This window comes from Salmo salar, chromosome ssa01 (assembly GCF_905237065.1).
Source record: "Salmo salar chromosome ssa01, Ssal_v3.1, whole genome shotgun sequence".
Classification (NCBI taxonomy): Eukaryota; Metazoa; Chordata; class Actinopteri; order Salmoniformes; family Salmonidae; genus Salmo; species Salmo salar.
In genome coordinates, this window is record NC_059442.1 from 124,801,032 (window position 1) to 124,825,903 (window position 24,872).

General features: G+C 42.6%; 1 protein-coding gene across 1 annotated transcript in view; it reads right to left on the bottom strand.

Annotated features, from left to right (window-relative positions):
• LOC106561454 (guanine nucleotide exchange factor subunit RIC1) overlaps nucleotides 1-19,817 on the bottom strand; it is a 76,260-nt gene extending 56,443 nt beyond the window's left edge. The window contains exon 1 of the mRNA XM_014125432.2: nucleotides 19,202-19,817. Within this exon, the coding sequence (XP_013980907.2) occupies nucleotides 19,202-19,342 (141 nt within the window). The 5' untranslated portion in view covers nucleotides 19,343-19,817. The remainder of the gene's footprint in view (nucleotides 1-19,201) is intronic.
• Between the last annotated feature and the right edge of the window lie 5,055 nt (nucleotides 19,818-24,872).

Genomic DNA, 24,872 nt, shown 5'->3' on the forward strand with positions numbered 1-24,872 from the left:
AAAAAAAAAAAACCTCTGGAAGCCTTTGCGAGGTCACGTATAGTCTGTTTGGTGAGGCACACTTGAACGGGTAGCGTATTCCAGCCCACTAACAGCAATCTAAACAAACCCTTTACAAACTAAATTCTCTAGAATTGAACCTCGCAAATCTAGGTCCAAAACAGACACCCCAGGAGCAGTATAACTCTCCCCCTGGTATGAATAGACAGGCTCTTTCCCAAACCCCTTTTCTTCCATCAGCCCCCATTAATTAAAAAGTTACATCATTTGACCGGTCATTCAATGAAAATAATAAACAGAGATTCTTCTGTACTTTTGTATACTTTTTAGCCAGTAGTTCTGAAAGTAGCACTTAAGAGCCAAAAGTTATCCACAAAAAAGTGCGTACTATGTCACTCGTTTCAACAAACTAGGCACATGTCGCGCGTCACAACTTCACAGGAGAGGCATTTGAACTAGTGATGCACCAATATGACATTTTCTGGCCGATACCGATATCCGATATTTTCCTCGGCCCCAAAAAACGATACAGATATTTGAAATTTTAGCGGCCTTTAAAGCATTCTAGTACAGTTAAATACGCAGCGGTCTAAGGCAAAGCATTCTAGTACAGTTAAATACGCAGCGGTCTCAGGCACGGCATCTTAGTGCAAGAGGCGTCACTACGGACCCTGGTTCGAATCCAGCCTGTATCACATCCGGCCGTGATTGGGAGTCCCATAGGGCGGCACACAATTGGCCCAGCGTCATCCGGGTTTGGCCATCATTTTAAATAAGAATTTGTTCTTTAATGACTTGCCTAGTAAAATAAAGGTCACAAACACACACACCGCACTGACCAAAAAGTTATTTTGTTGGCATTTACACATGTCCCAATTACCAGAAATAAAATCAAAACCTATTTCTTTCACGTACTTGCTGTTGTTCAGACGTTTCATTCTCAACCAGAATTTCTTTGGAACGCCGTTTTGGTCTTTGTGTGTCAAAAAAGAAAACAATGACCAGTAGATAACACTATTTGACGTGTCAAATAAGCTTGTTGACCAATCAGGACCTGAATATGACTGCACGTCACATAATTTAACGCGTTCATACATTTTTTACATAGTTATTACACATTGATTATACCATCACTTGTATTTCATGTCACAACGATTCATCGATGCTGGTAAAGTTGTCCCACGCACCAACAGTGCTGGTCATAAAAAAAAGCTAGCTAGCTCATGGATGCAAACAATGTTTTTCCCCCAAAACATAGAAAAACATCAATCTGTTTCTGTAGCTATAGTTAGCTAGCTAACTATATAGCTAGGTGTCATCTAAAATAACCCTAATTTATATGACAATTTTTATTTGATTAATGGTGGTCGGACCCATCTATGTGAAGCTAGCCACAATAAGGATTAGCCACAATAGTGGCCTTTGCGGTTAGCCTTCAAAATAAAAGTATGGCATAATTATACTATTTGTATTCATTTGCATCACTGTCAATTACATACTTTTATTTTGAAAGCAAAACGCAAACTCCACTATTGTGTCTAATCCTTATTGTGGCTAGCTTCACAACACATAACCGAGTCCGGTCGAGCCTCACTAGCCAGATGAAGCTAGCTGGCTGCTTATAATGTTAGCTTTGGGCAACAGGGTTAAGTAGCTGGCTAGCTATTTATTTTCATGAACTATTTCAAAAGGCGAACAAGTGGCAACCTAGCTAATACTTACAAGGATTCCTAAATCATTGCTAAGAATAATGAAAATGAATGCAGTTTACTGGTCATTGTTTTCAGGCTGGTTGTATTGGTGCTAGCTAGGGACCAAGCTAAAGCTAGATACGCCAGAAGTTGCGGTCGAACAAATTATGCTTTATTACCAACGCAGTATTATAAACACTTCGTTGGTGGCCGGTGTTTGCAGACTTTTTTGTACAGCTTTGACAGTGCTAGTGTATATTTTTAACACGCAAAGACCCAAATGGCATTCCATAGTATGTAGGTCTTGAAGCTAATAGCAGTGATGCTATTACTGTGTAACTCCGGTAAGGCAATCTGAAAAATAGCGCACTTGGGTAGTGTGTACCGGTGTTCGAACAGTCAGCGAAAGCCAACATCACCCATGACAGAGACTGGTTGATTTTAAAGGGCAATGAATTCCATTACCTTGGATTTAATTTCGCCTTGGAGTTGTCTCGCTGAAATTTTGTTACTCTTTCAAACGACTGCTCGATCCACACAGCAGACATTGTGGGCAATGTTATGAATGCTGTGTTGCACGTGTAGCGCAACAATTTACGTGGCGTCATTACGGAATACGTTGTATAGGTATGCACGTCAGCTTTGACATCGGTTTTGCACATCTGCGTTAAAATAGACATCGGCCGATACCGATGTTGGCATTTATAGCCATCATCAGCCGATTCCGATATGTTCACCGATATATCATGCATCCCGAATTTGAACGTAATTGTTTTTTATCAAAATGCGTTTTTTTTTCAGAAATGCCTATTATTAGAACATGTGAACTTTCATGTTCCTTAATAACAAATGTGTATTCCATCTGTATATACGAATAAAATTGTTAAATTACGAGCCTAGTTGGTTTAGCCAGGGAAAAAGGCAGGAACTTTCCTGCTAACAATGATTGGCTGAGATAATGGATGGGCTGGACATGTCGAGATAATAGTTCAGATTGGTCTGCCACGTAGCACGCTTCGGTCTAGAACACGAGCTGGTCAGTATGTGTCGGTAATCCTTTTTAATGCAGCAGCTTTTTTTAAAGATATCATGAAAACTGCACAAGTGTTGCTAAGGCGCTCCACTTTCTCGATGGCTGAGTTTTGAAATCAGTGTAATGCCCGGTGGAAGCATGATGGCTAAGGAGATGGAGAAAATTCAGGTGTTTGATTGCAAATGCAGAGGGTGTCGAAAAGAGAACACAGAAGGCTGTTATATAAAACACCTGTCTCCGGATTACATCTTCAAACTAAGGTCAACCATGGCATCCATGACAGAGGGAGAAGCGTACATCCATGTATCCAGGTGGAGTCTACCTAGCTACATTTTCAGTTACTTTACCTTTCTAATTTTGTCAGAAAGTCGTTTCCATTGCAAGTTAAAGCATACTGTTAGCGAGCGAGCCTGGTTCGCTAGCTATTGTTACATGCATGATCTGTGCAGTAATATTATTCGTATCTCAGAGCCACTTGCATTGCTAGTTATAGTCTAATGTTAGCTAGCTAGCTAACATTGAACCTACTTGGTTCGCTAGCTACCTGTAGATCCATGCAGGATAGTAACGTTATGAGTTGGGATGGTGGTTCATTATTTACCTAGCTACATGTAAAGAAAAAAAAAAAGAAAAAAAAAGCTTACAAGTTCTGTATCCTGGTCATGTGACAAATCAACTTTTATTTTATTTGATAGAGTGTGTGTTTACCAGAGACGGTAATGTGAAGAATACCCTCTCACCCTCTGTGTGTCACAAGTACTCTTCGGCCCAACAGGAGACTATTCATCAGCACCACACTGCACCATATAATCCCATTCTCACACAATCAGCTGCCTCTGCCAACACCAGTGTTTCCATAAAAGGGACCAGATGTTCAATTCTACATGCTTCAGAGCAGAAAGGAGGGAAAAAGATACAGAAAAGAGACAAAAATAAAGAGTATCCTTACTAGGGCTGTCCCAGACAAAAATAAATCTTGGTTGACCAAGAGTAGTCTTTTCTTTCGATCAATAGATTTTTTAAAAAGTTTTTAAAACAAAAACAGACACACACACAGCAAAAAAATAAACATCCCTTTTTCAGGACCGTGACTTTCAAAGATAATTAGTAAAAATCTAACTTCAGATTTTCACTGTAAAGGGTTTAAACACCGTTTCCCATGCTTGTTCAATGAACCATAAACAATGAACATGCACCTGTGGAATGGTCGTTAAGACACTAACAGCTTACAGACGGTAGGCAATTAAGGTCATAGTTCTGAAAACTTAGGACACTAGAGGCCTTTCTACTGACTCTGAAAAACACCAAAGGAAAGATGCCCAGGGTCCCTGCTCATCTGCAAGGATGCAAGGAAGCATGAGGACTGCAGATGTGGCCAGGGCAATAAATTGCAATGTCCGTACTGTGAGACGCCTTAGACAGCGCTACAGGGAGACAGGACGGACAGCTGATCGTCCTCGCAGTGGCAGACCACGTAACAACACCTGCACAGGATCAGTACATCTGAACATCACACCTGCGGGACAGGTACAGGATGGCAACAACAACTGCCCGAGTTACACCAGGAATGCACAATCCCTTCATCAGTGCTCAGACTGTCCGCAATAGGCTGAGAGAGGCTGGACTGAGGGCTCGTAGGCCTGTAGTAAGGCAGGTCCTCATCAGACATCACCGGCAACAACAGGCACAAACAAACCGTCGCTGGACCAGACAGGACTGGCAAAAAGTGCTCTTCACTGACGAGTCGCGGTTTTGTCTCACCAGGGGTGATGGTCGTATTCGCGTTTATCGTTGAAGGAATGAGCGTTACACCGAGGCCTGTACTCTGGAGCGGGATCGATTTGGAGGTGGAGGGTCCATCATGGTCTGGGGCGGTGTGTCACAGGATCATCGGACTGAGCTTGTCGTCATTGCAGGCAATCAACGCTGTGCGTTAGAGGGAAGACATCCTCCTCCCTCATGTGGTACCCTTCCTGCTGGCTCGTCCTGACATGACCCTCCAGCATGACAATGCCACCAGCGATGCTGCTCGTTCTGTGCACGATTTCCTGCAAGACAGGAATGTCAGTGTTCTACAATGGCCAGCGAAGAGCCCTGATCTCAATCCCATTGAGCACATCTGGGACCTGTTGGATCGGAGGGTGAGGGCTAGGGCCATTCCCCCCCAGAAATGTCCGGGAACTTGCAGGTGCCTTGGTGGAAGAGTGGGGTAACATCTCACAACAAGAACTGGCAAATCTGGTGCAGTCTATGAGGAGATGCACTGCAGTACTTAAAGAAGCTGGTGGCCACACCAGATACTGACTGTTACTTTTGATTTTGACCCCCCCTTTGTTCAGGGACACATTATTCCATTTCTGTTAGTCATGTCTGTGGAACTTGTTCACTTTATGTCTCAGTTGTTGAATTTTATGTTCATACAAATATCTACACATGTTAAGTTTGCTGAAAATAAACATTTGACAGTGAGAGGACGTTTATGACACACCCTATGTGTTTTACATGTACTGAATTTGTCTGATGCTCAAACACGCTGTTTGGTTAAATAAGACACACAAATGACTCAAGAGGGAGCCAGAGATCAAGAAAGCCTAACCAGAGTCTCTTCCTCCAGCTGCTGCTGGCCTTCGCAGATTCTTCCGTTATGCTCCTGAAGTTGCCAGTAATAGGCTACACCAGCGGTCGGCAACCTTTTGCATCTGGAGTGCCAATTTATCTTACATTACATTTACATTTTAGTCATTTAGCAGACGCTCTTATCCAGAGCGACTTACAGTAGTGAATACATACATTTTATACATTTTTTATTTACGTACTGGTCCCCCGTGGGAATCGAACCCACAACCCTGGCGTTGCAAACACCATGCTCTACCAACTGAGCTACCATTTCTACCAATCTGTGTGCCAGTTATGATTTTCATTTGCACATTTTCATGTAACAGGCTGACTATAGACCGAAGTGTGCTACGTGCAAAATAAATTTAGGAATCTATATTATTCAATTATTGCATGCCAACGAGCGTCTGCGTTGCCAAGGGCTAAAATGGAAGTCAGTTCTATTTGTGACGCAGATCACGCTGCAAGTCCTGCCTCTCCCATCTCCTCATTGGTTTATAGAAGCAGATAACCAATGATGATATGGCACGTGGGTATACCCACGCGGGTGACTGAAGACGAACGAGGTCAGTGGCGGTAAAGCACCGAATTTATGAAAGTTGCCAATTGCAATATAAAGTCAAGAGAAGAAAAAGCCTGGAAGGAGGAGAGATGACTAGAAAGGATTCGGTTGACTGTTTTATGTGTGGATTAATTGGCGGAGTAGAGGACCTTGTGCATTTCTGGTAAAATAACTCAATGTTTATATCCCAGGACAAATTAGCTAGCAACAGAAAGCTAGCTAAATAGGACAAATTAGCTAGCAAGTGCAAGCTAGCTAGCTAAATTGCCATAAATGTTTAATGCTTTTCGACCTGTCCCCAAATTAATATAATTGGTTCAGGCTTTATTTTGATATTTTAGCCTGCGTGTCGTGATCGCGTTTGGTGTGGGGGGACAAAATACATTTATGCACGATGGAGCACGCCCGCAGCCGGTTTGGGTTCCGTGTAACAGTTTCATTTATAACAGTCTTTGTATCTCAAAATCATTGTCTATATCTAAAATAATTAACTTATTGCCATCTATATAAAAATAGCCTACATAAAGCAAACAAATAAGAACATCGCATAGTTGATACTTGAAACGTATCAACTATCAACTGGGTCAGCCAGAAACTCGTGCTTGCAAACTTGCATAACAAAATTCCCGCACCAGTGGCACAACCCTAGGCTATTTGTACAAGGGATAAGAAGTAATGTTATGACATTTCCACTGGATCAGAGCATTTTTCCCTTTACTACCGAGTAGTTATCGAAAGGCAGAGAGCTGGAAATATTTTTCGAATACTTTGAGGAACTATTATCATTCTCAACTGATTCTAAAAGCAGACTTAGTTACCTTGCTGTTTGAGGTGAAGAAAAACTCCTCAGCTCATTAGTGGTGGTGAGATAAGACAATCAGAAATACTAAAATCAGACATCCCCAAAAGGGAACATTTATAGGCCTAATTTGCATGCAGGCCAGATAGACTAGTTCTGCTTCTATGCGTAATCAGGTCAACGTTACTCATTGTCAGGAGCATTTCAAACAAAAGACAATGACTGAAATGACAAAACTTGTAAATGGAATGAAATAAACAAGAACTTGTCTCAAGAATGTAGCATAGGTTGTGAGTTTTGCAAACAATGTGTCCACTCAGACAATGAGAATGGTAAACCACTATAATAAATAATATTAATTTACAAACATTGCAGATGAGATATTAATGGGAATTAACGTTAAATGTAGGCTACTACTGGTGATATACACTATATACAGTGTATTCCTTTCAAAGCACTTCATGGCTACAGACGTGAGTGCTACGGGTCTATAGTCATTTAGGCAGGTTGCCTTCGTGTTTTTGGGCACAGGGACTATGGTGGTCTGCTTGAAACATGCTGATATTACAGACTCAGTAAGGGACATGTTGAAAATGTCAGTGAAGACACCTGCCAGTTGGTCAGCACATACCCGGAGCACACGTCCTGGTAATCTGTCTGGCCCTGCAGCCTTGTGAATGTTGACCTGTTTAAAAGGTCTTACTCACGTCAACTACAGAGAGCGTGATCACACACTCGTCCGGAACAGCTGATGCTCTCATGCATGCCTCAGTGTTGCTTGCCTCGAAGCGAGCATAGAAGTGATTTAGCTCGTCTGGTACGCTCGTGTCACTGGGCAGCTCGCGGCTGTGCTTCCCTTTGTAGTCTAATAGTTTGCAAGCCCTGCCACATCCAACGAGCGTCGGAGCCGGTGTAGTACGATTCAATCTTAGCCCTGTAGTGTGGCCTGCAATTTATCACAAGATCTCTAGATTTTGCTGGCCTGAAGTAGAGTAAAATCTAGAGACTTCCTTAGATTTCGTGCACCAGCTGTTTACAAATATGCACAGACCGCCTCCCCTCGTCTTACTGCTGTTCTATCTTGCTGGTGCAGCGTATATCCCGCTAGCTGAATATCCATGTCATTATTGAGTCACGATTCTGTGAAACACAAGATTTCACAGTTTTTGATGCCCCGTTGGTAGGATATTTGTGATTGTACCTTGTCTAATTTATTGTCCAATGATTGCACGTCGGCGAGTAATGACGGTAACGGCAGCTTTCCCACTCGCCTTCTGCGGATCCTCACGAGGCATCCCGCTCTGTGTTCTCTGTACCTGCGTTTCTTCCTCGTGCAAATAACTGTGATGTTGTCCTTCTCGGGTGTTCGGAGAATGTCCTGTGCGTCCTGCTTGTTGAAGAAAAAAATCTTAGTCTAATCCGAGGTGAGTGGTCGCTGTCCTGATATCCAGAAGCACTTTTTTGCCGTAAGATACGGTTGCAGAAACATTATGTACAAAATAAGTTACAAATAACAGATAGCACAATTGGTTGGGCGCCCGTAAAACTGCTGCCATTTCTTCCGGCGCCATTTTAGGCATGAAGTGGTTTAAAAGGCTGGTAATGGCTCACATCAACACCATTATCCCAGAAACCCTAGACCCACTCCAATTTGCATACCACCCAAACAGATCCACAGATGATGCAATCTCTATTGCACTCCACACTGCCCTTTCCCACCTGGACAAAAGGAACACCTACGTGAGAATGCTATTCATTGACTACACCTCAACGTTCAACACCATAGTAACCTCAAGGCTCATCACTAAGCTAAGGATCCTGGGATTAAACACCTCCCACTGCAACTGGATCCTGGACTTCCTGACATGCTTCCCCCAGGTGGTAAGGGTAGGTAACAACACATCTGCCCTGGAGCCCCCGAGGGTGTGCGTGCTCAGTCCCCTCCTGTACTCCACGTTCACCCACGACTGCATGGCCAGGCACGACTCCAACACAATCGTTAAGTTTGCAGACGACACAGTGGTAGGCCTGATCACATACAACGAGACAGCCTATCGAGAGATGGTCAGAGACTTGGCCGGGTGGTGCCAGAATAACAACCTCTCCCTCAATGTAACCAAGACTAAGGAGATGATTGTGGACTACAGGAAAAGCAGGATCGAGCACGCCCCCTTCTCATCGACGGGGCTGGAGTGGAGCAGGTTGAGAGCTTCAAGTTCCTTGGTGTCCACATCACCAACAAACTGGAATGGTCCAAACACACCAAGACAGTCGTGAAGAGGGCACGACAAAGCCTATTCCCCCTCAGGAAACTAAAAAGATTTGGCATGGGTCCTGAGATCCTGAAAAGGTTCTACAGTCCGGGTTCTGGCTGGGCCACTCAAGGACATTCAGAGACTTGTCCCGAAGCCACTCCTGTGTTGTCTTGGCTGTGTGCTTAGGGTCATTGTCCTGTTAGGTGAACCTTCGCCCTAGTCTGCAGTCCTGAGCGCTCTGGAGCAGGTTTCCATCAAGGATCTCTGTACTTTGCGCCGTTCATCTTTGCCTCGATGTTGACTAGTCTCCCAGTCCCTGCTGCTGAAAAACCTCCCCACAGCATGATCCTCCTACCACCATGCTTCACCGTAGGGATGGTGCCAGGTTTCCTCCAGACATGACCATTCAGGCTAAAGAGTTCAATTTTGAGAATCTTATGTTTCTCATAATCTTTATGTGCCTTTTGGCAAACTCCAAGTGGGCTTTCATGACTCTTTTACTGAGGAGTGGCTTCCATCTGGCCCCTCTACCATAAAGGCCTGATTGGTGGAATGCTGCAGAGATGGTTGTCCTTCTGGAAGGTTCTCCCAACTCCACATAGGAACTCTGTCAGAGTGACCATCAAGTTTTTGGTCACCTCCCTGACCAAGGCCCTTCTCCCCCGATTGCTCTGTTTGGCCAGGCGGCCAGCTCTAGGAAGAGTCTTGGTTGTTCCAAACATCTTCCATTTAAGAATGATGAAGCCACTGTGTTCTTGGGGTCCTTCAATGCTGCAGAAATATTTTGGTACACTACCCCAGATCTGTGGCTCGAAAAAAATCTACGGACAATTCCTTCGACCTCATGACTTAGTTTTTGCTCTGACATGCGCTGTCAACTATGGTAACTTATATAGACAGGTGTGTGCCTTTCCAAATCACGTCCAATCAATTGAATTTACCACAAGTGAACTCCAATCAAGTTGAAGAAACATCTCACGGATGATCAATGGAAACCGGATGCACCTGAGCTCAATTTCGAGTCTCATAGAAAAGGGTCTGAATACTTATTTACATAAATCAAATGTATTTATAAGGCATTTCTTACATCAGCTAATGTCAAAGTGCTGTACAGAAACCCAGCCTAAAACCCCAAACAGCAAGCAATGCAGGTGTAGAAGCACGTGGCTAGGAAAAACTCCCTAGAAAGGCCAGAACCTAGGAAGAAACCTAGATAGGAACCAGGCTATGAGGGGTGGCCAGTCCTCTTCTGGCTGGGTGGAGATTATAACAGAACATGGCCAAGATGTTCATAGATGACCAGCAGGGTCAAATAATAATAATCACACTGGTGGTCGAGGGTGCATCAGGTCTGCACCTCAGGAGTAAATGTCAGTTGGCTTTTCATAGCCGATCATTCAGAGTATCTCTACCGCTCCTGCTGTCTCTAGAGTTGAAAACAGCAGGTCTGGGACAGGTAGCATGTCCGGTGAACAGTTGAAACTGGAGCAGCAGCACAGCCAGGTGGACTGGGGACAGCAAGGAGTCATCAGGCCAGGTAGTCAATAATACATAAGGTATTCCTGTTTATTTTAATACACTTGCAAACATTTCTAAAAAACGGTTTTCACTTTGTCATTATGGGGTATTGTGTGTAGATTGCTGAGGAATTGTTTTTATTTAATCCATTTTAGAATAAGGCTGTAACATAACAAAATGGGAAAAAGGTCAAGGGGTGTGAATACTTTCCGAAGGCACTGTATATCATGTTATTTGAAGTTATCCCTATAGAGCGCATGCCTAAGCGATTTAGTTGTTGAATGGGAATTACGAGTGTTTTGATGAACTGTAATATTATAAAAATGGTGTTATTTTTGGGCATGCCTCTAAGTCCAGCAATTGAAACATCTAGGGCCTACTGTATGCTGACTGATAGCGTTCAGTGAAAATGATACATGATTTATGCAACATTATCTGCAAGTGACTTGATGCCTACTGCGCCAAAGTTGTAGAACGGGAGTGACGAGTTTATTTAACCAGGCAAGTCAGTTAAGAACAAATTCTTATTTACAATGACGGCCTACCCTGGGCCAACTAACGACACTGGGCAAATTGTGCGCCACCCTATCAGACTCCCAATCACGGCTGGTTGTGATACAGCCTGAAATCGAACCAAAGTCTGTAGTGACGCCTCTAGCACTGAGATGCTTTGACAAGTGTGTTGATAGAACGGTAATAATAGTTAAGAGAAAAATAGCCCTTGCCGTAATTGTCTAAGAAAAGTGAGGAGAGGAAACCACAACTTAAATAGGTCTATAATCAATAGCCTAACTGTTAAATGTGCCTGGCTTTATCAATCATCCATATATACAGCACCAGTCAAAAGTTTGTGAATAATAGTGAAGACATCAAAACTATGAAATAACACATATGGAATCATGTAGTAAGCAAAAAGGTGTTAAATCAAAATATATTTTAGAATCTTCAAAGTAGCCACCCTTTGCCTTGATGACCGCTTTGCACACTCTTGGCATTCTCTCAACCATGACGAATGCTTTTCCAACAGTCTTGAAGGAGTTCCCACATATGTTGAGCACTTGTTAGCTGCTTTTCCTTCACTCTGCGGTCCAAATCATCCCAAACGGGTTGAGGTTGGGTGATTGTGGAGGTCAGGTCATCTGATGCAGCACTCCATCACTCTCCTTGGTCAAATACCGCTTACACAGCCTGGAGGCATGTATTGAGTCATTGTCCTGTTGAAAAACAAATGATAATCCCACTAAGCGCAAACCAGATGGAATATCGCTGCAGTATGCTGCGGTAGCCATGCTGGTTAAGTGCCTTGAATTCTAAATAAAATCAGACACTGTCACCAGCAAAGCACCCCCACATCATCACACCTCCATGCTTCATGGTGGAAACCACATGCGGAGATAATCCGTTCACCTACTCTGCGTCACAAAGACACAGCAGTTGAAACCAAAAATCTCAAATTTGGACTCATCAGACCAAAGGACAGATTTCCACTGGTCTAATGTCCATTGCTCGTGTTTCTTGGCCCAAGCACGTCTCGTCTTCTTAGTGTGGTTTCTTTGCAGCAATTCAAACATGAAGGCCTGATTCATGCAGTCTCCTCTGAACAGTTGATGTTGAGATGTGTCTGTTACTTGAACTATGTGAAGCATTTATTTGCTGCAATTTCTGAGGCTGGTTACTCTAATTAACTTATCCTCTGAGGCAGAGGTAACTCTGGGTCTTCCTTGCCTGTGGAGGTCCTCATGAGGTCTTTTACCAAATAGGAGTGGTATACAGAAGACGGCCCTATCTTGTCACAACACAATGGACTGGCTCAAACGTATTGAGGAAAGAAATTCCACAAATGAACTTAATGCACATCTGTTAATTGAAATGCATTCCAGGTGACTACCTCATGAAGCTGGTTGAGAGAATGCCAAGAGTGTGCAAAGCGGTCATCAAGGCAAAGGGTGGCTACTTTGAAGATTCTAAAATATATTTTGATTTAACACCTTTTTGCTTACTACACATGATTCCATATGTGTTATTTCATAGTTTTGATGTCTTCACTAGTATCCTACAATGTAAAAAAAGTAAAAAATAAATAAAAACCCAGGAATGAGTAGGTGTGTCCAAACTTTTGACTGGTACTGTATATCTACACAAATAAGACAGATCCTGTTTCTGTTGCCTGTTAGTGTGTTTGCTTAATAGCCTACTGATTCCGTGAACACCAAGCCTCATGCAACCACATGTTGGATAAACAATTTCACAAATGTGGCTGTTTTTAATATTTTCTATGCTGTAATAGGCTTTACACTTGTTTTCGTTAAAACAGCCTCTGATATTATAACTTATTTAGTGCCGTTTACACTAACAAATTATCAGATTTCAACAACTAAAAATAACCCTCCTTTTTCTTGATCTCCTTATTGTTATTACTTATTATTATGAGGATCATAATAGTAATAATGTCATTATCATTAGTAGGCTTAGCATAGCAGCCTTGTTTAACCACTATCTAACCATAGGCCTAAGAGTGCATCCTGTTTAATCAATACCGTAACTTACTTAGCCCTGTATTTTAATATTTATATAGGCTTTGCATCAATCAATAATTAGGTCATGTCATCACACAGCATACGAGTCATTCATGATTTGAAACGCAATCAAGCATTTTAGATTTAAAATAAAATAAATTGACCCTTGAATAATTAGCATAAATAATAAACTCCTCCATTTACGCAATTGCATTCACAAATGAATGCGTCTGTATTTAGTTGATGCTGTAATAAATGTTTCTAATTTATTTAGTGTTGTTTACACTGTTCCAACCGGTCAGAAAATATATACTGTAACCAAACAGCACCTGTTTGGTACACATAATATGCATGCAGCGCTTTCGCCTTACCTTCTTTATCTTAATGTCCAGTATTTTCCACAACTAGTCAAATTTTTGTCAAGTTTATTTATCACGTCCTCTGCATCCATTTAGCTGTCACGCGTTACGGTGTTCAGAGTTTGTTAGAACCAATTTATTGATGTAATTATGATATAGGTCAGGCCCCATTGATCATGTGCATGCGATGCATACACCTTTTTTCCTAAACAAATTGGGGATTTTGATAACAGAACTTTTCAGTCAGAAATGGCTGTAGTTATGTTGCAGCTTCAGCAACACGGAATGCTAACGTGAATGTCAACTAGGTTGGACAGCCTGTCACGCACAATTACTATAACAATAGCAAGGTTTCCCTCCAATTGGCGACAGATTTCCATGCAAATATTCTAAAATCTGCATAAAAACAATATGTGCATTTCCCCCACCAGATATGCTTTTCCATCAAATTGACTTGTTGCAGATAAAAGTCTGTGCATAAATATGTAGTGCACATAAAAATACCTTTTGCAGTTAAATTCCCATGTACCAAATAAAAAAAATAGAAGTTAAATGGGTTTCAATCACATTTTCAACTCCACTGATGGTTTAATCACCCCCCAAAAATGTGCGTTATATAGCGAGCGTGCCCACTGATATCGGCATGTGCGCTCAAGCAAACAGCTCACAGATACAGTTCAGTTGTAGCCCGCATACACGATGACATTCATGGACAAAAGAGATTGTCAAACGGCAGCCATTCATTGATGATCGTGTCACCAGAATAAGACCCTCGATATTTATTGGAAAGGAGCATCGAGCTCATCACCTTGCACTTTCACCACCCTGGGAAGTTCATAACTTATTTCATCTGTACCCTAATAAACGGCATGCTTTCCCAACGAGTTGTAGAGGGAGGGTCTTACGACATGTCATCATGTGACTCCAAGTTTACGTCGATATAATGGTTACTATATCAATATTTGCACATAAAAGCGTTTCCACCGACATTTCTCGCCTAACTTTACCGACACAAAAAGATCACACCTTGCCTAACGTTTTTTTGTTTTGTCGACATGTGGAAAGTTAACCGACACATTTTCTGTTTCCATCAGGCCATCAATTACATTTTATCCAACGTACTTCACTCGCATAAAAAGCGATGGAAACTTGGTTACTGGCTGATATACACAGTGAACAAAACATTAGGAACACCATCCTGATATTGAGTTTCTCCCATTTTTGTGCTCAGAACAGCCTCAATTCATTGGGGTACAAGGTGTCAAAAATGTTCCACAGGGATGCTGGCCCATGTTGATTCCAATGCCTTCCACAGTGGTGTCAAGTTGGCTGTATGTCCTTTGGGTGGTGGACCATTCTTGATACACATGGGAAACTGTTGAGCGTGAAAAACCCAGCAGCGTTGCAGTTCGACACACTCAAACCAGTGCGTCTGGCACCTACTACCACACCTCGTTCATAGGCACTTAAATATTTTCTCTTGCCCATTCACCCTCTGAATGGCACACATGCACAATCCATATCTCAGTTGTCTCAAGGCTTAAAAATCATTATCTAACCCGTCTCCTTCCCTTCATCTACACTGATTGAAGTGGATTTAACAAGTGACATCAATAAGGGATCATAGCTTCCACCTGGATTCACCTGGTCAGTCTGACATGTTTTGCACACTCAGTGTATATACTCCACATAGATAGGGTGGGGGTGGGATGTAGACAGGGACTGTAGTTAGCCTATACTGTAACTGCCCCAGTGGGACTCTTCGCATGTGGGGGAGGGGTAACTCTAAACCAAACCTCCCCCACAACCCAATTAATTCAGTCAAGCACAGCCCCAGCTAGCCTAGCACTAATGCTAATTAGCTAGAATAACCCCAAGGGCCCGACTTCAAACAGACATTTTCATACAGTAACCATATTACAAAGGTCTCAGATGACCTTGCTGCAGTAAGGATTCCTAATCCCATCGGAATCACAGATAGGTCCTGAGAATAATATGATGGAAGAGGATATTCAACTAGCAGGCAGATGAAAAGGCATAGGAATTGACATTTGTTAGGCTTAGAAGTCCTACTCTAGTCTCCTTTCCAGCTTTCCTCTTTTGTTCTCTATTGCTCCTCTAGCGTTCCTTAAAGACATGCTCCGGTACTTTGGCGACTAAGGAAGTATTATTATTTTTTTTAAATTTTTAAACCTCCTGCTTTGGGTTGGATTAGTCAATGCCTAGTTCATGTATGCATAATCTATGAGCAGAATTGCTGTTTTACCTCAAATCAGCCACGAAATCCATAGTTTGAAGCGATTGCTTTCTAGAAGCTGTGCCAGGCCATTATCCCTACATTTCCCCCCACGCGGGCCAGCCCTCAAGCAAGTCGAGTCCCAGCAAAAAGGTTTCAGCCCCTCGTATTTGAGTGACAGCTAGCAAAAGGCCTACCCAGCGTTCTCCAATGAGGTTGCAGGGTGGGTGCAACAGCTCAATGGACACAGCAGAGGGGGGGGGGATGCACAACTGAATGCGTTCAACCGAAATGTGTCTTCCGCATTTAACCCAACCCCTCAGAGAGAGAGCAATGACGCGGTGCATATATGTAACATAGTATGCAATTTTCAGGGACCACGTATGGCTCGTAAGTGCTACTTTCAGAACTACTGGCTAAAAAGTATACAAAAGTACAGAAGAATTTCTTTAAGCAATAGGAGAGGGCTGATGACATCACAAATCACCATGAAACCAACTCCTTCAATTCCCTACTCCCTGAAGTTTGCAGTCTTATAAAACAAACAAAAAAAAAACTTTGAAACCTTTTTTTTTTTTTCTTTAGTGGGAGTACATTACTGTTTTTATACTTGAGATATCGCTTTTCAACAGTAGTAGTTCAAAAATTGCTGGAGGACATCTTTAAGCTTAGGGGGAAGGGGTTAGTAGACTGCCATCCAGAACACCTCAAAAATTGGCTAACTGTATTCTGCCTGATATGAAAGGAATGCCTGAGCCAGACTACTGAGACCTTAGTGGACCCCTCTTCTCTGTGGGAAGGTAGAGTTGCTCCTTCGTGGCCTCCTGAGTGGCGCAGCGGTCTAAGGCACTGCAGTGCTAGCTGTGCCACTAGAGAGTCTGGGTTCGAGTCCAGTCGCTGCCGACCACGACCCGGGAGACCCACGGGGTGGCGCAAAATTGGCCTAGCGTCTTCCGGGTTAGGGGAGGGTTGGGCCCGGCAGGGATGTCCTTGTCCCATCGCGCTCTAGTGACTCCTGTGGTGGGCCGGGCGCATGCAGGCTAACATGGTCGCCAGGTGTAGTGTTTCCTCCGACACATTTGTGTGGCTGGCTTCCGAGTTAAGTGGGTATTGTGTCAAGAAGCAGTGCAGCTTGGTTGGGTTTTGGAGGACGCACGACTCTCAACCTTCGCCTCTCCCGAGTCCGTACGGGAGTTGCAGCGATGAGACAAGACTAACTACCAATTGGATACCAGGGTCACTCATTGCCCTCTTTACTGAGGGAATGATGCATTATTGCATGATTGAGATGTTCTCTATCAACCCCAACAAGCCTCCCTCTGCTGAACCAATAAACAACCCTCACTCAGCCAATGTCCTTATGCTAAACTGTCTTTTCATGTCAACTGATACCGAGTGCTGTTCTCAAAATCAAAATTACGATTGTGTGATTGCACACCAAACACCAAGGCCACTCAGACAAAACCTCCCGTATAATATGCTTTATAACAACACATTCTACTAAGTCAGTGTAATTGAAGAGGTCCCAGAGGTCTAGAACAGTGTTTCCCAAACCTGGTCCTGCCTGTCAACCGCCACCTCTTCCATATTTTCCTAGAGTTTCACAGTTAGTTAATTCCCGCACATATTGGCCCGTGCAAAATCCAAGGCGCAGGGCAGGGTGACAGCAAGACTACATGACTAAGCTGCTCCCATACATGGATTTCTGCTTGGGCCAGGCAGGCCAAGCTGATGAGAGATGGGATTAGAGCCATGGGCTTTAGAGGAGTCATGGGGGGGTCATAGGAGATGGCTGATAAACAGAGAGATAGGAGAGGGAAGGAACTGGCAAGAGGACAGAGGAGGAGCAGGCAGTAGGAGAGTTTACCATGGAGGGAAACTGCTCCCATGGAGGAGGAAGGAAACTAGTACTGAAGTGTGCAAGAGGTGTTCCCTTTATGGGGCCAGGGGCAGAAATCCAACTCAGAGACTAGGAAAGTCCCAAGCTCAGACCTGATAACTTCTGGGGGAAAGGGACCGTCTGAGCTATAAACTGTAGATAAAATGTATTTATAACATACTATGCGTTATGGGATCAGTTCATGTCCAGCTGTTGAGGTTGACATGACTTATAGATCAGATAGCCATAGATCTGTGCTTTGGTGCCTAGTTCAGTCAGTCTGGCTGGCTGACCTTCAAAGAGGCCTTGAGTCTTGGACTGGACATGCCTGGCAGCTTTAAAACACTAAAAGGCAAGCAGAGCAGACAGAAGGCAAGGGGGGCCTGGACCGGCCACTAAGTTAGGGTTATAGCAGCACCCACATTCCTGTCCTGTGTGGACCTTTCCTGGACATCCTGTCCATTCTCTACCGTTTCTCCCAGTTTATGTTCAGGCCACTGGAGAAAATAAGAAACTGGGAAGCTCAACAGGATACTTCCTGTAAAGACAGGGAAATAAATACCGGCCTAGATTTGCACTATATACAAATGATGTAATGCAGAACCATCTAATTCTATTTTACTGCTGATATATATGTAGCACTCTTGCTTCTACACTCTTGTGCAGCCTAGTCATGGAGGCAGAGCTAATTTTACACCTGGGCTGACATAACTGTATTTGCAGATGTTGACATTGATGGTATACTGTGAAGTGCAAGAAGATATATTGTGATGTACATGATTATTATATTTGAGCTTTACAAATCAAAACTATGCAGTTTTATCAGTTAGGCGGTATCAATGTTGAAAATGAAGTCTAAAATCATTAACTAAGCCTTACTTTCCCATACTAAAATAATTTAATGTGAACGCGACTATAATATCGTAAATATGCACAGATATCGCAGAGTCTGGAATTATTTAGTCATTAACGACGTTAAACGATTATATCGCAAATTGCGATATTTGTAGTAGCATGATGATATGAGAGAAATTGGAAGAATGACGCACACGGAGGTATTCAAATTCACTGGAACTCTGTAATTTACACATTGTTATAGCTAAATACATAACAATTATCTCCTTTGATTCAAGATAGTTTCATGGGGTACCCAGTGACGGTGAAGGAATTCGCACCAGAGCTATGGTAGGGTGTTAAGGGAGTAAAATAAACATTGCTTTTAATGCTGAATTGAGTACACCAGATTATAGCTCTGATTTGCAGCTCTTACAAAAGCCGGCCTAGCTAAATACTTTGGATTTCATTAAATATCATTCTTACATAATCCTCATTAAACTACATTAAATGTATTAAATATTAGTGGCGATAACGCAACGTTGTGATTTGCCATGTACTTAACTATCTAGCTAGCTACTACTAGCCAACGTAACGTTAGTTTGGTACATACTTTATTATAATACTGGACTGAATACATGCTTTGTGCAACGTTAGCTTAGCTAGCTAGTACTTTTGTCAAACAGCTGATGCTTGTTGCGCCAGCTACTAGCATTCTTCCAAGTCCCTGTATGCAATGATAGCCATGACAGTTAGCTAGCTAAATATACCATGCCATGATAAAGTCGGTGACGAGGCAACCAGTGTGCACAGACAAAACTTAGCTTGCTTGCTTCTAGCTAACTGGCTAACAACTGCTAGGTAGCGGTTACCCAGTTCGTCGGCGATTAAGTCGTTGCTTACCCGACTAAACCAGATGCTTAGTTGAGTCTCTGACAACACAGCGAAGTAAAACCTCTGTGAGTTGGGCTGAATATGAAACGGTTCCTCTTCACTTTTCAGTGGACAAAGTAGCCTCCGGGGCCAGCCAGTTAGAAAATACATGACGGTCAGGCACTCCGACTCGACACTCCGTGTCACCGGGCCAGTGGAATGGCTATATTCCCAACGTAAAATAAACTATGTTGTCCAATCGGTTCATGAACAATTTGTAGCAAATTCAATCCCGCGTAAAGTCGATTTTCAGTCAAACGACATTCGTCCTGATCCTAGAAATCCATAAGCGATTGAGATCCAATCAGGCTAGCTAGCCAACACTGCTAACTTGAAATAGAACTGTGGAGCTCCTCTGAAAACAAATCGCTTGCGCACACGGGACTTTAAGTTAAAAACAAAATGCAACAGTATGAGCGAATTTATTTTTGTTATAAAGGTATCCTTTCTGCACCTATCTGAAAAAACATGTCTTATTTTTATTAGCGATAATAATTTTATCTTCGGCGTCTCTCGCTGTCGCCATCTTTATCGATTCAACTAGCTATCCTCGATCCGATTCGCTATCCCATGTATCTCTGCCCACCTACGTGAAGCTAGCCACAATAAGGATTAGCCACAATATTGGAATTTACGGCTCGCCTTCTAAATAAAAGTCCCTGACTGAAATGAATGCAAATGGTTAAAAATAGCGGAATCATATCATATTTGGACTAAATCATGTTAAACAACGTTGGAGATTTGATATATAAATTCAAAAGACAATAATGAGTTAAATTGATGTAAAATAATATTTAAAAAATCTGTTGAAATTGCACCGTGGATGTATTACACTTCAGAATTGCATTGGGGGAATATTTATTTCATTGTACAGCATTACCTATGGATTACTGAAATGGGGTATCAGTCTACTCAGTGACACCCACAGAACACAACTGTGAAGTGTTTACACATATATACTGAACAAAAATAAATGCAACATGCAACAATTTCAATGATTTTACTGAGTTACAGATCCTTTAAAGGAAATCTGTCAATTGAAATAAATGAATTAGGATTATGGATTTCAAATGACTGGGCAGGGATGCAGCCATGGGTGGGCTTAGGCCCACCCACTTGGGAGCCAGGCCCAGCCAATCAGAATGAGTTTTTCCACACAAAAGGGCTTTATTACAGACATAAATACTCCTCAGTTTCATCAGCTGTCTGGGTGGCTGGTCTCAGACGATCCCGCAGGTGAAGAAGCCAGATGTGGAGGTCCTGGGCTGGTGTGGTTACACGTGGTCTGCGGTTGTGAGGCCGGTTGGATGTACTGCCAAATTCTATAAAACGATGCTTACCATAAGAAATTAACATGAAATTCTCTGGCAACAGGGACATTCCTGCAGTCAGCAAACCAATTGCATGCTCTCTCACTACTGGAGACATCTTAGAGTGGCCTTTTACTGTCCACAGCACAAGATGCACTTGTGTAATGATCATGCTGTTTAATCAGCTTCTTGATATGCCACACCTGTCAGGTGGATGGATTATCTTGGCAAATGAGAAATGCTCACTAACAGGGATGTAAACAAATTTGTGCACAAAATCTGAGAGCAAGTAGCTTTTTGTGCATGTGGAACATTTCTGGGATCTTTTATTTCAGCTCATGAAACCAACACTTTACACGTTGCGTTTATATTTTTGTTTAGTATATTAGTGTCATAGCTCTTATTGTGGAACTTTGACTGTAGGAAATAACCTCCCCAGTTAGCCTATTGCACTGTACAGCCTTACCTATGGATTGTGGATGACGCAAATGGGTTATCAGTCTACTCAGTGACACACAGAACACAACTGTCAAGAGTTTAAACAAATATTAGTGTTGTAGCTCTTATCGCGGGACTCTGAAACCACTGTACAGCCTTATGACACTAATATTTGTTTAAACTCTTCACACTTGTTCTGTGGGTGTCACAGTAGACTGATACCCAATTTGATTGATCCACAATCCAAAGGTTAGGCTGTACAGTGCAATATGCATGCCCAATACACATAGTAGGTTGACTGGGAAGCTTAATGTGGCTCACTACAAAAACCTCTCATTAGCTACCAGGGACGCATCCTTGATGGAAGCTTCCTCGTTTGGGGGCTTATCTAAGCTTCTGAAGGGGAAGCTCCAGATAGCCCAGAATAAGCTGATCAGGGTAGTATTGAAGGTAAGTCTACGTACTCACATAGGCAGGAGCTGCTTTCAGGAACTCAACTGACTGCCTGTTGAGGCTAGGGTGTTTCAGATTAGATTGGTTTACAGGAGTATTTATGGTTCTGCGCCCAGATATCTAACTGATTCATTTCCCCATATTAGGGATGCACACAATCACAGCTCCCAGATCAGGTGTTGCTAATGTGCGCTTATACAGGTTCAGGAGTAATGCTGGGAATGGTACTTTCTTGTATACTGGAGCATCAGAGTGGAATGAAATAAAAACGACGTCCGCGCTGGGCAGCTTTAAAAAAAATATATAGTAAAAAAAAAAAAAATGTTGGATGTCTGCTGTGCCCATATGCATGTACCCTATGATGTAACTGCATATGCATGTACCCTATGATGTAACTGCATATGCATGTACCCTATGATGTAACTGCATATGCATGTACCCTATGATGTAACTGCATATGCATGTACCCTATGATGTAACTGCATATGCATGTACCCTATGATGTAACTGCATATGCATGTACCCTATGATGTAACTGCATATGCATGTACCCTATGATGTAACTGCATATGCATGTACCCTATGATGTAACTGCATATGCATGTACCCTATGATGTAACTGCATATGCATGTACCCTATGATGTAACTGCATATGCATGTACCCTATGATGTAACTGCATATGCATGTACCCTATGATGTAACTGCATATGCATGTACCCTATGATGTAACTGCATATGCATGTACCCTATGATGTAACTGCATATGCATGTACCCTATGATGTAACTGCATATGCATGTACCCTATGATGTAACTGCATATGCATGTACCCTATGATGTAACTGCATATGCATGTACCCTATGATGTAACTGCATATGCATGTACCCTATGATGTAACTGCATATGCATGTACCCTATGATGTAACTGCATATGCATGTACCCTATGATGTAACTGCAATGATGAAATCGATTTTTCTCTTTGTTTTTATGTTTTATTATCATCTCGCTGTCAAACTGTGTTCAACCGTGCTTGATCTTGCCTAGACGTCTTGTCTCAAGAGGACCACAATGGAAATAAGTCCCAGACTTTGTGTGAAATCCTCGATGAATTTACTCATGTGCATGTATGACTTTTTCAAGTTGTGTGCTTGTTTTTTTTAAATGGTCGAATTAATAAGCTAAAACTAAACTTCACAGTGCTTTCAGAGTCCCGCACTTTGAGCTACAATGTAAATATTGGTGTAAATTCTTCACAGTTGTGTTCTGTGGGTGTCACCGAGTTCACTGATACCCCATTTCATTGATCAACAATCCATAGGTAAGGCTGTATAGTGGAATAAGTTTGCCCCCAATGCAATTCTGAAGTCTAATACACCCAGTGCGATTTTAAATATTTTGTCAAATAACATTTTCAAATGAACTATTGTCTTTTGTTTAATATATATATATTTGGAACAACGTTCTAAACTTGTTTAGGATTATCTAGTCCAAATGACACGATTGCACCATTTGTAGCCATTTGCATCACTTTTATTTTGAAGTCAACCGTAAATTCCACTATTGTGGCTAATCCTTATTGTGGCTACTTCACATAGGTTTCCCCGCCCGGTGTGAAGTTTGCGTGGAACGAGATGTTGACATCTGACTTCATTTTCTCGTGAACTTCAAATTTGAATGGCTCATTGCTGCTCTCTGATGGTAATATGTGGAGATTGCAAACACGGATGCCAAACCGGCTGCGAGCGTGCATACTTTATTTTGTCCCCCCACGACACTCAGGTTAAAATATCAAAACAAACTCTGAACCAATTACATTATTTTGGGGACAGGTCGAAAAGCATGAAACATTTATGGCAATTTAGCTAGCTAGCTTGCACTTGCTAGCTAATTTGTCTTGGGATATAAACATTGAGTTATTTTACCTGAAATGCACAAGGTCCTCTACTCCGCCAATTAATCCACACATAAAACGGTCAACCGAATCGTTTCTAGGTCATCTCTCCTCCTTCCAGGCTTTTTCTTATCTTGACTTTATATTGCGATTGGCAACTTTCATAAATTAGATGCATTATGCCACCGACCTCGTTCGTCTTTGAGTCACCCACATGGGTATAACCATTGAGATGGCACGTGGATACCTGCTTCTATAAACCAATGAGAAGATGGGAGAGGCAGGACTTGCACGCAAATTTTCTGAAAGATACCGGGATGTCACGTGTCCTACTTACTGTATATCAGTACACTGAAAAAACTTAAGCACCACAAAACGTCTATTTGATCAAGTAAGTAGAAAATAAGCCATACATTTTTGTTGTTGACCAAAATCGACACTCTCATTGACCTCCATGCAAAAAGTCCTTGCTTGGACGGCGAAACCAAAAAAAACACCCTGCTTTTGTTTTTAGTCACCACCTGTCATATGTAACCACACCAAACATAATATACTGCTCAAAAAAATAAAGGGAACACTTAAACAACACATCCTAGATCTGAATGAAATAAATAATCTTATTAAATACTTTTTTCTTTACGTAGTTGAATGTGCTGACAACAAAAATCACACAAAAATAATCAATGGAAATCCAATTTATCAACCCATGGAGGTCTGGATTTGGAGTCACACTCAAAATTAAAGTGGAAAACCACACTACAGGCTGATCCAACTTTGATGTAATGTCCTTAAAACAAGTCAAAATGAGGCTCAGTAGTGTGTGTGGCCTCCACGTGCCTGTATGACCTCCCTACAACGCCTGGGCATGCTCCTGATGAGGTGGCGGATGGTCTCCTGAGGGATCTCCTCCCAGACATGGACTAAAGCATCCACCAACTCCTGGACAGTCTGTGGTGCAACGTGGCGTTGGTGGATGGAGCGAGACATGATGTCCCAGATGTGCTCAATTGGATTCAGGTCTGGGGAACGGGCGGGCCAGTCCATAGCATCAATGCCTTCCTCTTGCAGGAACTGCTGACACACTCCAGCCACATGAGGTCTAGCATTGTCTTGCATTAGGAGGAACCCAGGGCCAACCGCACCAGCATATGGTCTCACAAGGGGTCTGAGGACCTCATCTCGGTACCTAATGGCAGTCAGGCTACCTCTGGTGAGCACATGGAGGGCTGTGCGGCCCCCCAAAGAAATGCCACCCCACACCATGACTGACCCACCGCCAAACCGGTCATGCTGGAGGATGTTGCAGGCAGCAGAATGTTCTCCACGGCGTCTCCAGACTCTGTCACGTGCTCAGTGTGAACCTGCTTTCATCTGTGAAGAGCACAGGGTGCTAGTGGCGAATTTGCCAATCTTGGTGTTCTCTGGCAAATGCCAAACGTCCTGCACGGTGTTGGGCTGTAAGCACAACCCCCACCTGTGGACGTCGGGCCCTCATACCACCCTCATGGAGTCTGTTTCTGACCGTTTGAGCAGACACATGCACATT